Source organism: Aulonocara stuartgranti (genome assembly GCF_965226115.1).
Source record: "Aulonocara stuartgranti genome assembly, chromosome: 11".
Classification (NCBI taxonomy): Eukaryota; Metazoa; Chordata; class Actinopteri; order Cichliformes; family Cichlidae; genus Aulonocara; species Aulonocara stuartgranti.
The window spans coordinates 28,465,923-28,482,725 of record NC_138947.1 but is presented as its reverse complement, the minus strand read 5'-3'; the positions used below and the strand labels follow the sequence as shown (position 1 = coordinate 28,482,725).

The following is a 16,803-nucleotide window of genomic DNA, read 5'->3' as shown; positions in this document are numbered from 1 at the left end:
CTAAAGTCTTGACCCGCAGTCACAAATTATTTGTAGTGTTCTGATATAACAATTCAAACTGAGATGATCTAAAATATACAAATACAAGGACATTTGCTTAACTGTGTGTGCGTGTGTGTGCGTGTGTGTGTGTGTGCGTGTGTGTGTGTGTGTGTGTGTGTACGTGTGCATGTTTACCTTCAAATGACAAAGGAAAACAAGGATTGCAGCTTTAACAACCTTCTCTTTGCATTACAGACAATGAGATCATTTTAAAATTGTGTGCATTATTACAAATTGCTGCATCTTTTTTCCTTTTTTTATTTATAAATAATTATAAATGTGCCTTTTTCTGCACGTGCAGAATAGTGGATCTCCAGCAGCCGCATGCGTGTGTGTGGACAGAAGAGCACACACATACACACACATAAGTAAAATAAGTAAAAATATGCAGACAATTCAGTAATATTTTTTCTTGTAAATTGAAAAGCTCATTGCTAAGTAAAAACATAAACAAAATATTAATGAATGAATTTTTTTCTTGAAGAGCCTCTTTGAAGAAAACGCTTCCCAGACCATTATAAAGCATCTGGAAATGATTCCTTGTTTCCACCCATTTTTTAAGACCCAAAAGAGGAAACATATCTTTGCTGAAAATCATTTTAGGCTCATCCAAAAAGCACCAGTTTGTTTTGGCAGATAAGATAATAAGCAATTTCTTACTAACATATCTGCTATATGTGTGGTGGAATTTCAAAAGCAAAGTTGTTGTTTTTGCAGATGTTTAAATAGCAATGGATTTAAAAGCTGTTTTCCACACTCACATGGTGGCTCACACTGCAAGACCAAATTTCAATGGTAATAATTAGGATGACTAAAAAAAAAAAAAAAAAAACAAAGAGAAGGAGAAAGCGTATTAAAGATAAGGAGACCACTGCAACACACACACCTGTTTTCGTTTTATTTTATTTAAGAAGGTTGATTGAGTGATGAGTTTGTACTCTGACGAGTAGCACAGATGCAATGACAGAGAACTGACTCTGCCAATTGTAGGAGTGGTATGCTGAAAACAATGAAAACAGCACGTGATAGATAGCTCAGTCAAAAGGTTAACGGTAACTCACAGACAAAACGTCTTGTTTTTAAAAAGTGCATTCACAAACATGACAAATACTCTCAACTCATGATGTCTATTTTTTTAAGTGATACAAAATATGCATACCTGTTTCAGATTTGTCTTTATTTCTATACATAGATATTTATTCAAAAGGGTCACTTTTTTTTCTTTTTTACAAAGGTTAAAAGCAGGGTTGTGGTCATAGCAGCTTCGGATATCTCTAGCTTCTTCACTGTGTAATGAGATAATCATAGTCTCAACCGATATCCAAATAAAACCTACTGTTTTTCTCTGTTGTTCAACTCAAATGACATATTGTCTTCATTGAAAGAGATTTTCATGAGTGAAGCCTGCAGTTTAGAAAAAAAGATCAATAAAATGCTTGGGCCATTAAATATATTTTTGTATACCCGCTTTTTTTTGTCAATATCATAAATACTAAAGACACACGACAATAATATAAGACAATGCTGGGAGACTAAATGTAAAGATTAAAATAGTTCAAACATTATTTTTTTCAAGTTTCTAGATCATGAAAAAAAAAATCAGGCGAACACAGAACGTTATACTTCAGTCTTTTCTTCAGTCTATCCATGGCCCTTTATATTTAAAATAGCAACCATAAACGAGGTTGGCAGACATTGTTCAGACTGACTTTGAGCTAAAACTCTGTCCTTTTTGTGTTTTAGTCCTGTCCAGATAAGATGCTTGCTAATCATAACTGAGGCAGGATCCTGGTTTTCAAAGGAATTCATAAAAGCAGTCAAACGTACTGATAAAAACCAATAAGTACCATGCAAATCTTGCAAGACGACATATTCTCAAACAAGAGACAAAGTATTCTTCGTATAGGCGAAATATCAAGTGAGCAGGGAATGGGTGAAAGGCAAAAACCTCTAATCAATACTAAATACTATGTTTCCAAAAACAAACAAAAAATATTTAATCTGTACATAATATAGTACGCATGAGTTCAGACTGGATCAGCAGTTTCTTTCCTCATAAACAGCCTTGTAGTCTTTGCCTACCTGGAATTATACAGAAAAGTCTCTTTAATTGATCCCAATTTCTTTGTTCTCCTCCATAAATCTGGAGAAGGGACGGTTAGCTGTGACATCCAGACCAGTCTTTTCCATACCCGTCATGGGAGGGCTGCTGCCTGTGTGAACGCGGTCCATCCCTCCAGGCATTGCTCCCAATGAAGTGATTCCTGCGCCACCAAGGCTGACGGGCAGCTGGGGGATGCCTCCATTCTGGATCACAGAGATTTCATTGTTCTTCATGGCCAGGCCATTGGTGATGGCGGCTGCGTACTGGTTCCAAAAGCCCGGGTCAACGTTCATGGCCCGAGCAGCAAGATCTTTCTGAAACATCTCGCTGAACTTCATGGCGTCCCCACCCAGCAGGGCCATGGGATTCTCCACAGACAGTCGTCGACCCCTTCGGGCTGGGGCATTGTTCCACATGTGCGTTCCCATGTGAACCTAAAATTATCGACAAAATGACAAACAAATGAAAAAAATAATGACTCTGTAATTGTAAATGGAAAATACTTGAAATAGAAATTGTGTGGGATGTGCTGGAAAGGAAAACTAAATGTAAAAACATATAAGGCCACATTTTTGGAAGGCTCTCTGTTTTGTGCTTCTTTTTTCTTTTTTTTAATTGATACATAATTTTAAGCAAATAAAATGTATTAATGTAGTACTTTTCAAGAGCAAAAAACTGTTTGTTGGCAAAATCTGTAAATATTACAGAGCTTTGAACCTATGTAAAACTCAACTGATGCAATGTACTTTAAGCTGGGTCATACCTTGAGATTGCCCTTTGTGGTGAAAGCCCTTCCACAAATAGAGCAGGCGAAAGGTTTCTCCCCAGTGTGTGTACGCTCATGGATTTGCAGAGCACTGGCTGAGGAAAAATTTTTCCCACACGACTGGCAGTTGTGCTGCTTAGGAGTGCGTCGTGGAGGCGGGGGAGCCAACATGGGGTTGATGCTAGGGCTCATGGTGGTTGGGGGCGCTGCAGCTGGAACCTGAATGCCCACGGGCAGGTGAGGGTTGTCGCTCAGAGACATTGACTTCCCATGGCCGTTCATTTCCATTTTAATCATGTTTGATGCAGTGCTGGCCAAATTGGGAGTGCTCAGCCCTGAACAAACAAAAGTAAAAAAACAGAACAATTCGATTTATATTCTATTAGTAAAACACCAAAAGCTTTTGAACAGTCAGAATTTGACTTGAAAATCTAAAAAGTCCCTGCTGAAATCTTATAGTTATTTGGTCAAGGTCCTTATTATTCATAAACAACTCTTTTCTATTTTTTCATTCTCTTACTGTCAACAATTTTTCATCTTTAAATTATTATGCTATTGAGATGTTGTTATTAATTCATTATTATGAACTCCCAAATGTGCCCAGATAATGAATTCACTTTAGATTTGTGTTTTTGCACATACACACCTCGATCTCTGTTTAGAAACAGCACGTTGAAGTGGCTCTCCTCTTTGATAAAGTGCCTGCCTGGCTGAGTGGCAGTCAGGTCAAGGGCCCCAGTGCCTTCAGTTGCAGGAAGCGGAGATGGCGTCTCGGATTTTTCCGACTTTACTGTTGCCAGGCCAGCTGTATTGTTGTCTTGGACCTCCTCTGCTGTCATGGCACTGCTGATGTTATTATTGTTGAGTGCAGCAGGGGATTTGGATCGCTGGCTCTCAGAATGACTGTGGGCTGGGGACAAATGCTGGATAGAGCCAGAGGACTCAGACAAAGCGGGGCTCCCCAAGCTTTGACCCTCAGCATCCCCAACTGCAGACAGAGAATCAGTGGTAAAGCAGTCAGTCTCCCCTCCAAAGCTACTGCCATTCTGCAAAGGCTTCAGACCAAATGTACGAGTCATGTTGACGGTAGAGTCAATCATCTTCATCTGGTTCTCCATTGCAGCAATGCTGGAGATTACAGAAGTTGGTGGAGAGCTCCCAGGTGAAAAAGGTTTGGATGAGTCCATATCTCCCTCTTTTAAATCAGCTTCATCATCTATGGCCTGCTCCATTTCATCCAGAAGGTCATCATCATAATTGCTCATGGCATCTAAGCTCTTCTCATCAAAGGAGGGGTCAGTATCCATTTCTTGCAGGCTTTCGGGGATGGGTGTGTTGGGAATTTGCCCGCCCATGTGCATACGGATGTGCTGCTGTAGTACAACTGCATTGGTGAATTTCTTTTGACATATAGGACAAGAGTGCTGAACCCGAAGTGGAGGTTTGGACCTGTGGACACCAAAGTGTGTTTTCAGATTTCCCTTGGTTGTAAATGCCCGCCCACATATCTTACATTTAAAAGGCCTTTCACCAGTGTGGATGCGATAGTGCATCTTCAGAGCACTCTGGCAACTCAGAACACGGTGACAGATAACACACTGGTTGGGGTCAGTCATCTTCTTGTCAATATTCTCAACAAGCTGCTGCAACTTGGATGTCTCTGATGTTTGCATAGAGTCTAAGAGGCCTCCAAAGGGAAACTTGGCCTTAAAATGGTCTGAGAGCATGGGAAGGACAGGATGGGAGACAGAATTAGAGGCCGAGTTGGGGCTACTGATGGGTTCAGAGACCTGTCCACTGCTGGACGATGATGTGGAGGTGACAGTAGTGGAAAGAAGCACTTGAGTTATGGTCGTTGTGCTAGTCGTGTTCTCTCCCGGTCTAGTAGAGCAGCTTGCGGGCAAAAGAATGCCTTCGGGTTTCAGTAAAGGAGGTGCCTCACACCCTAGGCTTGGTTTTGGGGATGGTGAAGTAGTGGTCATGCATGAGTCAGTGATGATATTTGGGGACAAAGATGCACAGTCACTTGAGGGTGGGGATGGCCTCTGAGGAGACCTGTTGAGCGGAGTGAGGCTTGGAGACTCACCAAATCCTCCCATCATACTCGGTAATGTTGGAGGCAGCTGGAGTCCGACAGAGGTGGGAACTGTGGGAAGAACTGGCTTACTGTCTAGCCATGTGGTAACAGGTTTTTCTGGGGGCAATGACATGCCATATGGGATGCCTGAGCTTGTGGGAACATTGTCCAGGTACTCTGGCACAGGGTAGGGGTTCATCTGTATATGTGGGTATTTCTCTTTGTGCCTCTGGAAGTGGACTTTCAGATTCCCCTTGGTGGAGAAGCGGTTGCCACATATGTTGCATTTGAAGGGCCTTTCTCCAGTGTGGGAACGCAGGTGGATCTGTAGGGCACTGTCACTGCCAAACACCTTGGCACAGAACCGACACTTATGCTTGAAGAAGGGGTCCTCAGAGCTGGGCTTAGTGTCAAATACAGACACATTTGGGGGCTTCCCCTTGCGGTGCTTCATTAGAGCAGAGAGAGGATCGAGTGCATTGGCTGTGGCTGCTATACTGGCCAGTGGATTAGGGAAGATAACACTGCTCGAAGAGCTGTGAGGTATCAGCGGTAGACTGGAAGAAGAGCTCAGGAGGGTGCTGTGAGTGAGGGAAGGAGGGGTGCTAGAGTTCCTGGAAAGAGTTGAGCTGCTGCTAATGCCACTGCCTCCTGTTATACTACTACTACTGCTAATGCTGTTGTTTGTGACAGAGGATGAGCAGGGGGGAAGTAGAGATGACAATCCAGTACCACTTGGTGGAGGAAAAGCTGAGTTAGTTGAGGATGTGATCGGAGCTGAAGAGTTAGATTGCTGACTGCTGCTTTGTGGTGTTTGAGAGAGAGGCCCTTCTATTGTTGAGGTCAGAGGTGAAGGTCCTTGACCATTGAGAGTGGCCGGCAGTCTAACAGGCAGCTGATGGACTGGGGGAGTGATAAAATTATGTAGCTGAAGCTGACTTGCAACAGGAGGGACACAGGAGGAGACGGGCCCCTGGCTTCCAGTAGCGTTGCTGTGATGGTGGTTAAGAGCAGGCTGTGGGGCAGACTGTCTGTTCATGAGAGCCACTTGACTGCGAATTTGTTCTATTAGCTGCAGCTGATGAATTTGCTGCTGTTGGAGGGCCATCAGCTGGTCCAAGATCATGGGAATAGCCATGGTGGAAACCCCACTGCCCGCTGCTGCCCTTACACTCTGTGAAAACTGGGCAACTGCAACACGGGTGCCATGAAGAGTCTCTAAGGTAACATTGGTGCTTGGCATGGCGTAACTGGTAACAGCAGAGGGAACGACATCATTGAGCTGAGGTAGGGAGCCATCTGGCTCAGGGGATGTCACATCTCTTTCTTCAGGATCCACATTTTTTTCGGGAGAAAGCTCCAGCTCCATCTGCTCGTCCTCCTTTTCCAGGACACTGACCCCATTTAAGGTTGCTGTCTCTGGGATGTCATCCCCCTCACCAGCAGGGCTGTGGCTCCCCTCCCTGGGGTCCTCACTGTCAGCCTGCTCACTAGGGCAGCTGGGTACAGGGGAGGGCTCTGTAGGGTACTCCTGTGAGGGGTTAGGTGTGTCCTCATTGTCATTCACTATAAGCACCAGGGGGTTCTTAGTGCAGCTCTTTAAATGTTCACAGAAGTCTGACCATTTGAAGAACTCAGCACAACACTTCTCACATACATGGGTCTCCTCACTGCCACTGCGGCTCTCATTCCCGCTGTCGGCATCATCCAGCACATCACCTCGGGCTACAAAAAGCAATGGGAGGGGGGTCAGAGGAGTGAAAAGGGACAAAAAGAAACCAAAGGGAGGAGGGAGGGAAGAAAGAAGAATTAATGAATAAATAATCAATAAAGAATCCACACATATTTTCCAGTGCAGTGCTGCAAAGATTTAACCTTTGATTTTTTTTTCTCTCTTTTAACATAACCAAAATCAATATTCTTTTTTTTTCACTCTGAACAAATTGCCCTAGTTCACCAATTCTCAAGACCCAGATTTGTGCATTCACACACTCTCCATAGGGCCAGGTAATAATTTTCTTTGTGCAATCCATCAAATTATGAGGGCCTATCAGTTGTGGATACTGCCACTTAATGAAATTCCATAGAACATATTGATTTCCAATATTTCATACAATTCACAGCTGCCTCATCTGTTGGGTACAAATCAGGACCTTTGATGGCCCTATTAGGATTCCCCTCTGCTATCAAGCTCAGTCATTTCCACTTGAATTTCAAATGCCTGGCTTTCCATTTAGCATTGCAAAGGTAATGCTAGAGCCCTGAATCTAAGCAAATAACTATACTGAACTTTTGCCACATTGTCACAAAAATGCATTATCATATGTAAGTAATGATATCTGTTGACTTTCAACTTTTTTTTGTACACTATCTACAAATAGAAAAAACCCATAAATCTTGACCTTTTAAAATGTGCGCTTTAAATCACTATAATTTAAAAGTTTTCACAATTTCATTCTTTTTCAAAATGTTCCAAATAGAAAACATTCCCTTTAAGTTAGGCAACACTCAGTGTGTTACTCCTCTCTCTCCACTGGCCATGCTCTCTGACATAAGACTCAACAAATTACATGCTAGTGCCATGGCAGCAAAGTCACTGATTAGTTACACATGTTTAATCACAGTTGTAGGAAGCCACTTCCTCTTTGACATGCAACCATCAAGAGTCAAACAGACCCGTGCGAGCTCCGAGCGTGGACCAAATTCACACCTGATATAAACCATGTAAAAATGGCCTCCTCTTATTAACCCCCCCCCCTTAGTTATAGCGTGCGGGTCTCTCTGTCGGGGATGTCTGCATAAATAAAAATGTCTGAGTAGGAAGCACACTCAGTCACCACAAGACATCTAGCACGTACTTTATTTCGTAGTCGTCTCCTGTTCAGTTTACATTTGACGACCAGCGAATACCTGGTAAACTATTTATCCACAAATTAAACCACTGTGTATACACATTTAAAATGTTAAGACAATTTCATGGGCAAATACTGGAAATAGAAAAAGATTTACTTCATGCAAAGGCTGCTATAAAACAAGGTTATGTTCTTCAGTGATCCTATATTGTTTAAAAGTAGTTAATAACTAAGAAAAAAGTTAAATTCGGGTTAATTATTACTGTATGTGTATGACAAAAAAATCCCAAAGCATAAAAGTTGCATGTCTGAATTTAGCTGCTTTCACTTGTGTATATTTTCCTTTTTCCTCTAAGCAGCTCACCCAGTGGGCTAAACCAGCTTGTTCACTAAATTTTAAAAAAAGAAATCAGAATCAGAAAATTCCTTGGAACATATAGTGCACATTTCCTTATCATTAAAAGACCCGTTATGCTTTTCAAGTGAGCAATCGAGATTCATACATTGCTTGTGCTAACTTCAAAGGTTAAAGTGGAGTAAACCATAGCAAAGCAGAAATGAAGCATTTTTGCCAATTACAGTGACTCATTAGGAAAGAAATTCATCACTCCTCCTGTAATTTGTGGCCAAAGGGGCCATGCGCCATCGTGGTCTGGTGTCTGTGACTTAATTAATTATCAGCAGAACAGTTTTGGACAGACTCCGTGCTCTCATCCTCATTGGGGTTAGAGCTGACAAAGTAAGATATTATTTTACTAAATCGTGGGTGCTGCCAGTTAAAAAGAAAATCAATTAAGGAATTAAAGGAAAAGAAAATGTAAAATTCTTATGGTTTTATCCCAAGACATACATTGTACGTTGAGACCTCGGTATTAAAAAAAAATCCATTGAAAAACAAATTAGTCATTTAAGCTCAAATACAAAACAGAAATTGACAAGTGAAAAGGAGCAAGTGACTGGAAACGTCAGCGACACGTGACGGCAGGCTAAAAAGCTCCTTAGCCCAGCAGCGGACAGCAGAACTCATTTCCATAATTGAGGGTTGAAAGGTCAACACAAATGAGTAGGCATTGTGTTGAGCTGATTAGTTATTAGAATGGTATTACTGTCAATCTCTTTTATTCATTCATACAATTACAAGTGGGGGTCTTTGTATGCCTCTGACCTCTCGCTCTCGCGCACACACACACACACACACACACACACACACTGACACGTTTCCTAAGACGGACAAAGAGAATTCACAGATTATGTGCATATGTACGAGGACAAACACCTAAAAAATTACGACACGTAGACCTGCAAAAGCATGCTTTTTTGCCGTTAGTAGAGTGTACCAGTCACCTCTACACATACACAGGCCTCTGCTCCTAAATTGACTTATTTTCAAAAAAACAAAAACAAAAAAGGAAAGAAAAGACTCTTATAAATTACATTTTGTCCATTAAAAAAAATCCTTCCTGTCTGATAACTTTAGTAACTTTAGAGCGCTAATTATTATTATAAAATAAAAAAAATCTTATGTCCGATGCTTTTTTTAAAATTCAAATCTGAACGCTGTGTAGTTGTATAAAATACACTGCCTCTTTAAAAATGTGCACGCCGCTAAAAAACAAGGAAAACACACGAAATTGCCGTTTTCAGGTTTACTTTGACTAATGCTACAGTTAGTCAGCATTAATCATAGAAACACAAATTACAGCTGCGTGCATTGCAGATTATTGTCATACTTCCCGAGGAAAAAACAAACAAACAAACAAACAAACGAGCATTAGGAAAGCTCATAATCTTCAAACAACTGTGTTGCTTTAACCTGTACAGTGCTTTTGTGCTGTGGAGCTAAGAGGCGACATTTTGTGGTTGCTTTGGGTTTGCAATGCAACACAGTGGAAAGGGATGCATGCATACGTGTGTGTGTTTCTATATGATTTTATATGTGTTTGTGTTGGGGAAGGGGCTAATATTGATTTTCCTATAGTATGAAAAAGAAGGGGACGGAAAAAAAATCCCATCCATTTTTCATTGCTTTAAGAGTCTTCATTTACGAATATTAAGTTGAAGGTAGTCAATAGGGGGATTGTAGACATTGAATCTGTGTGTCCGCTATCTTGCTCAGCAATCTCTGGCATGCCAACTGAAACTGCTAATCTGACATATTATATCAGATGAGGTATTCATGCTTACCACAGATTCTGTGAAAGTCACAGAGCCGGGCATTGAGAGAAGCACCGAAGCCTTGGCCAATTACAAATTTTCCCATTCTTAACAATTTCCAGATTCACATAATGAAAACAAACAGCAATGACAGTGGGAGCATTTACCCTACGTCGAGGTATTTCAATCTCAGTAAGTGCAGGGTATTGTAATTTAAATGCGCAATTAAAAAGTCTTCATCATACCCCGAGAACTTACATGTCATTTACACCAACAGCAGTCTGTGAGAGCAGTATATCGTGACCAGCCTCTGTGATTGCGCTCTTCCTAAAAAAAGGCCCCTCCTTCTGCCCCCTTAAAATGCATTCTTCTCAAGAATGTGAGGATAGCTTAGGACCCTTAAAGAGAGATGCATCCCTGTTGGTCCTGCTCAAGCTGGAAGTTGAGGGGGGAAAAAAAGAAAAAAAAGAGGCCTGCTGCGTCCAACAATGTTGGAATTTGTGGCCTGATTAAATTTTTCCATTACACTTTTTGACACACTTCCGCAACTCTAATCGTGAGTACAAAAAAATAAATAAATAAATAAAAAATAAAGACGTTTCAAGTTATTTTAAGTTGTTTGACGAGACATTTTAACTGAGACACAGCGTGCACTCTGCTTCGTTCTAACTGGGACATAATCTGCACCGGAAGAAGACAAATGTCACTTAAATTCTGAACATTTGTAGTTAGTTCATTTTTGTTTAAAAGAATGACTCTTTAGCATACTGGTTAAGCGTCCTAGCAAAGTTAAGATTAACTGCATGTTTGCATGATTTAAAAAATAATAATAATCAAGATTCAATAAAAAAAGGAAATCTAAATAATTATGCTGTCCTGCTGTACCCATGAAGCATATCCACGAATGACCCAGTGCATCCTCGGACTTGCAGAGGCTCAGGCGTCCTCAGCACAGCGCTGTGAGTGTGTGTCATCGGCCTGGTCAGCCCTACTGCAGAGTGGTACAGTCATATCTGTCCCAACAGAGAGGCCTTTGTCATGGCCTGCAGATGTGGAGCAGCCAAAACATTAACGATTTGTTTGTGTAAGCATTTGCAATACAGTATTCAATGACGACACTCTGTCCAGATGACACTCGCCAAGATGCCTCTCTGCCTCCGGATTTACAAAAAGAGTCCGAGACGAGGCGCTCTCGTTCTCTAACGTCAAAGGAGATTTTTTATTAATCTTTGCTTGGGGTTTGTTTAAATCAAATTGAACTCAAAGCTATATGTTTCCTGTTTTACACAGAAGGCAGAGCTGCACATCTTCGCTCACACGTTGCTCCTCCGCGTCCCCACTTTCTGGACAAACTGGTGTTTAAAATCATCTGAATAAGCCAAAACCAAACCATCGAAACCAAACCATTTAAAGGAGAAATTTACCCCTTCTGCTGACTACATGTTAGCTTTTTACCTAAATCCTCCAAATCTGCTGTCTTGTCTAACATTAAATAGTTCTTCCCTTCCCTGTCTAGTCCTTCCTCTCAATCAGGATCTCACTTGTTCGTGTGCTGAGTGGTAATTAAGACACAGCCATATTTGAGTGCCTTCTTGAAGACATCTTTGGCACAACTATGTGGGTGGTCCACAGGCCTGCACCCAATGGTGAGAGTGGATTAAAACAAAAGGCAAACAAAGCCCCGCTGCAGGGGAAGTGGTAACAACCATGTTGTCACTACCAGCAGGGATTTTCTCACTTTATTACATTTTTTTGGATTCATAACCATACACGCCCGTGCCTCTGCTGCTATGACGAAAAGAAAGGAAAAGGGCTCAGCCCAGAATGAACTCTGAGAAGATTTTGACTTCAAACAATTGCGACTGTGACCTGAGCCTTGTTGTTACCTGTTCCTCAAGTGTCTCATGTTTTTCCAGAGTAATAATTTTAGAAAAAGAAATCTGCCTTTCTTGCTTGAACGATGCTGTGCATGTCCACTGACAACTGAGGAAATTTACCTTTGAAAATTCTTCTAAATCTTCGTGTGACAGCGCAGAGTTTGGCCACCATTGCTCCCCTGCACATTCACACCTTGAACGACACTGGATGCCGAGAAAGCGGTGGCGTGGTGAAAAGCCTGCTGCTGCTAACGCTTTCTAGGACACGAGGAAACTGCGCTGCCAAGGTCAACGGCACACATGTTCTAATTGTACAAGGAGCTTGACATCTAGCGGCAGGATCTGGCTGCCCGGGGCTACACAAAGGTTAAGACAGCAAGCTTTATAAAAGCACTTCCAAGCAGACCACCCCCTCCTCTTCCCTTTCCCCATCCTAGCACACACACACACACACAAACACACACACACTCACGCACACACACAAAAACCCTCCCATGCCCCCAGGAGGAAAGTGTCCGGAAAGCCTGAGGGGACATGATATGCCAGACAAGGGCTTGTTGGCACTTGATTTTAGTTTTTCATGTTTTCATGGATGCGGCACATTAAAGAGTACTCAGTAAGCTGCAGAGGGACAGCAGTCATAAATGCCACATACAAAGGAGACAAAATAATATTGGGAATATTTAGGGAAAATGAAGGTGTAAGCTGAAGCTTTGCAGGCACAGGGTTCGATTTGGCTGATTCTTTCCTTGTTTTCTTATTTGTAAGAAATGGTGAAGATCCCTGAGCACAATTTGAACACCACATTCTTCTTGACGTTCTCTTCAGCACTAAACTGAGCAAAAATGGATTTTAAGTCTCAGTCGAGCAGCGGCTGACGACTGGAACTTTTGAATCCCATCGACGTTAATACGCGGTGGTTATGTCAAGGCCAACAATCGATAGTGTTCGTCGCAAGCTGCACCACACAGCAACAGAGAGCGGAGAATCCGATCATGCTGCAACGACACACTGACAGGGTGACATTCGTAGCTCATCATGTAAGGTAGTGTTGGTTGAGGCATGGTATTATTAGGTTTATTTAAGTATGTATGGGCTCACTGTGCTCTGCCAAAGGCTTGAGATTGTTTCACTGCTACGTCTTTCCTGAAAACAAGCGAGCCAGTATAGTTGCTTCAGCAAGGAAAGAACATTCCACGGACACTTCCAGTCTCGAGCACAATGGCACTGACAGCATACAGTATGTTACCGATAACGCTGTCTGAGTCTGTGTGTATTTTAATTATGCCAGGAGGTGTGTGTTAATCTGTGGAATAAAATTCAGAATAAGTGTGTAGAGATTTTTTTCTTTTTAAATTCCTCTCTTCTTTTTTCCCTCTCTCTGTGGATCTGACTGTTTTCTGTTTTATAAATTGCAATCAACATTTCAAATCAAATATTTGTAACCTAAACTCGAAATCATCCAAACGTGAGATTTGACAGGAGCAAAAACAAGTTTGATTTTCAATCCACAATCCTACAGGAGTGCAACCTGATGGATGATTATTTCTGTACAGAATCTGAGCAGGGTCATCTGAAACACCGAATCAGGAAAAGTGTCTGTGTTTGTCAATTAGTCAGAAATTATATTTAAAAAAAAGGAGAGATCCAAAGAGTAAACTGAACAAAAGAGTCGGGAATCATCAGTGTGATCCCCCACCCACCCACCCCTCACACCAGCATTTCCCCATGCAAAGAGAGCTTCTCCCCAGAGATTACATCACACATTTCTATTCTAAAGAAACCCTGGAAAATGTGTGTGTGCGTGTTCGCGTGTAAGTGTGTGTGTGCATGTGTGGGTGTCTGCGTCTGGGTGTGAGTGTTGACCAACATGGGCCAAGATAGAAAGGTATAAATAATAGCAGTGATTTGTTGAGAGCTCTGAGCTTCACTGATACCCAAAACACACACAAACATAAACACGCACACACACAGCTTTCTAAGTTTAAATAAGAGAAATGAAATTGACAAATTGTGATTTTTTTTTAAGTTTTCAAGTAAATTACAGTATTGTTGTTAAGATATGCTGCAGTAAATTGACATATTTTGTCTTATCCTCATATTTCCAATACATAAAATGATTTTTTTAAATGTTAGATTTGCCACAATTTCAATAATAATCTGCCAAATAATGTGGGACTTGTGCTCTGTACGTTTTTTTGTTTTATAGAAATCCAGTCATATTATTCCTGCAGCACTTCATCTGCCTTCGGACCTGACTTTAGCCCTATAATGATAGTGTTGCTGCGCAAAAGCGCAGTATAAAGGACAAATAATCCTTTTTTCCCCCCACATGGCGAAGACGAGCTTTGTCAACCGATCTTGTCGATACTGTGCGCAAAAAGGAACAAATCAAGTGTGCTAAATTTATGTGGGGTGGGGAGGTGGGGGTAAACAAAAAGCATTTCCATAACAAAACAAGTCTTCGACCTGCAACAGATTCCGCAGGCGCTCAGGGACAAGAGACACACATGCAAAAAAAAAAAAAAACTAAAAAAAAAAAAAAAAAAACAAGATAAAAAATAAAAAATAGAAACGTATAAATTAAACGGCTTTTTAAATGAAGTGTTTTTAAAAAAAAAACTATTACGACCCATTGCTTTCACATCTGCGGAATAAATAATTCTAAACCTCTGGGAGAAAAAAAAGCCAAATAATTTTCCAACTTCTTTCGTGTGTTTGTTACAGTTGTGCTTGCATTTCGGCGCGTGCGCGTGCACGTCCGAAACCAACTGCAAAAGTGTTGAAATACACTATTTTGCAGTGTACAGAGCTCCGAGATTTTTGTTTTTTAGACAGGCCTTTAAAATGGGCCTCCGGCACCTAATGTAGACGCTGTAACCAAAATGTAAACTCTTAACTATTATTAAAATTAACCTGCCTGACAAAAGATGATCATATGATGCAGGTTTAACAGTTTTTTGGGGGAGGGAGGGAGGGGGGACAAAACAGACACAAAACTTCTAAATCGTCAGACTTCTTCTTCGACTAAGGTGACACTTTTGACTTAATATTCGCATCGTTTTTTGATTTATTGCAAATGATTCCGCCTATGCCTATGAAATAAATCCAGTATCCCCACTACAAAAAAACAAAATAATAATAATAATGATGATAATAATCCAAATGAATGTGTTAAAACGTTTGTCAAACAAAGTAAAGAAACAAACGTAAATTGAAGAGCAGAGCTGCGAGGGGAAGCTCTGAAAGCAGATCAGGCTAAAGGAACTTCAGCTGATCAAATCCACTCACCGTGCTCGGAAATCACCCCGGCTAGTGCGGGATCCTCGTCCGACTTGAGGTGCTGCGGTTTGGCTTGCTTGCGTCGGGACATGCTGCTGGCTTTAGTGGTGGCGATGCTGCTGCGTTTGCGCTCCGAGATGTGTCTGCGTTTTGCAGATACATCAGCGAAGAGCGAATCAACACACAAAAAGTTCGCAAACAGTCTGGTGGCGGAGAGAGAGAGGAGGAGAGAAAAAATATAAATCTGAAATTAGCCGGTGTTGCTGCTGCCGCTGCTGTTGCTGTGCGTTGGATTGCGCATGTCGGTATAATAATTATGATAGTGAATAATGCCTCGCGATTAATGGCAGTGTGTGAAGGTGGGGAGGATTGGCTGGAGGCCAATGGACGCGCATTGGATATGGTAATGAGGGACGGACTAAGCAATTAGCCGCTTCACTCTCAGACTTTATCCGTCTCTTTTGTCTTTACTATCCAACCTCCACCTCCCCAACAACACAAAACAACACAACACACCAAAATCTCTTGTTATACCCAGTTCACATGGGGTCTCCAACGAGGGGAACGCCGGGCTCCTTTGCCCCCTACTCCTTTGAGTAAGCGCACTGACTCACAAGTGCTAAGGATTCACCAGCGCTTTCTTCTTTTTTCTTTCTTTTCTTTGACGAAGTGTCTCTCCCTGGCCTCAACGATCCATCGTTTACCGCAAAACTTCAGAAAACGTTTTCTCGTTAAGTCTGTCCCGAGATACTGGCTCAGTTCTCGCAGCGCCTCTCTCTCTAACTTCTTTTATTTATTTATTTTTCTTGTTCTGTGCGTGTGGCGAGGTGAACACGCAACTCCTTGAATCGGACTCAAAGGAAGCGACGTCTAAAGTCGAGATGTGTCAGATTTCTGTCGGTGGACATCTTCCCAGTGAAGCAGCCGCTGTTTGAGTTGCTACACGGGCACCGGCAGCAAGGAGAAGTGGACGGGACGAGTTAAGTTCTTTGCAATAGAGCGATAAACTGCCACCAGCTTTTGCTTTTCTAAAGGCGCAGCTCCGCTCTCCAAACTTTGACGCGCGTCTTCCGAGAGAGCGGCGCCAAGATTAGCAACAGTGCTCCTCTCAGTAACAACAAGAACGTCTGTGTGATCAAACACTCGTGTGTCCGACAAAGAGAAGTCGCTTCGGTGCGTGTCTGACCGCGACGAAGTTCCTCCCGTGTACCTCCTCTCGCCGTGTATGCGCCCTCGGCTCGGTGCGCTCTCCAAAAGCGTCTTTTCTGGATATTTGCTGATCAAAAAAGCCCTAAGCACCACTTGATTTCCGAAAAAATCCAAACCAAAACAAACAAACAAAAAGAAAAAAAAACTAAAGCTTTACTCGATGTCTTTCCTTCGCTCGGCTCTCGGGCTCATATCGAAACCAACTTTGAAGTTATCTTCTGGCAGCCCTCTAGCAGCGTCGGTCGGTCTGTCGCTGTTGGGCATGGCTCTGTGTGTGGGGGACTGCGCTGTGTGTGAGAGTCAACCCCCAAGCAGGGGTTCAGCCCATTGCTTTCAGCCACCACTAGGATGTACCACCACGTTACTGTTCAATGGATCGTCCTCAGACTTCTGTGTGAACACCCAGATTTGACCTCCCATCATATAATATCTCACCCGTC

At 42.2% G+C, this 16,803-nt stretch overlaps 1 protein-coding gene and 1 long non-coding RNA gene across 2 annotated transcripts in view; one reads left to right on the top strand and one right to left on the bottom strand.

The window, feature by feature from the left end:
* LOC309717509 overlaps positions 1 to 16,803 on the top strand; it is a 112,921-nt gene that overhangs the window by 45,019 nt on the left and 51,099 nt on the right. The gene's annotated exons all lie outside the window — the stretch shown is intronic.
* On the bottom strand, positions 930 to 16,761 carry sall3a (spalt-like transcription factor 3a). Its single transcript, XM_082552136.1, has 4 exons — positions 15,164 to 16,761; positions 3,559 to 6,714; positions 2,910 to 3,247; positions 930 to 2,580 (listed from the first exon to the last, which is right to left on the bottom strand). The coding sequence occupies exons 1-4, from the start codon at positions 15,243 to 15,245 to the stop codon at positions 2,149 to 2,151; spliced, it is 4,008 nt and encodes a 1,335-aa protein (XP_082408262.1). The 5' UTR covers positions 15,246 to 16,761; the 3' UTR covers positions 930 to 2,148.

Coding starts and splice junctions, on each gene's coding strand:
- sall3a (XM_082552136.1), bottom strand. CDS start 15,245: ATGTCCCGACGCAAGCAAGCCAAACCGCAGCACCTCAAGTCGGACGAG. Junction 6,715..15,163: donor CGGGGTGATTTCCGAGCACG/GTGAGTGGATTT, acceptor TGCTTTTTGTAG/CCCGAGGTGATGTGCTGGAT. Junction 2,581..2,909: donor CCACAAAGGGCAATCTCAAG/GTATGACCCAGC, acceptor CGATAATTTTAG/GTTCACATGGGAACGCACAT.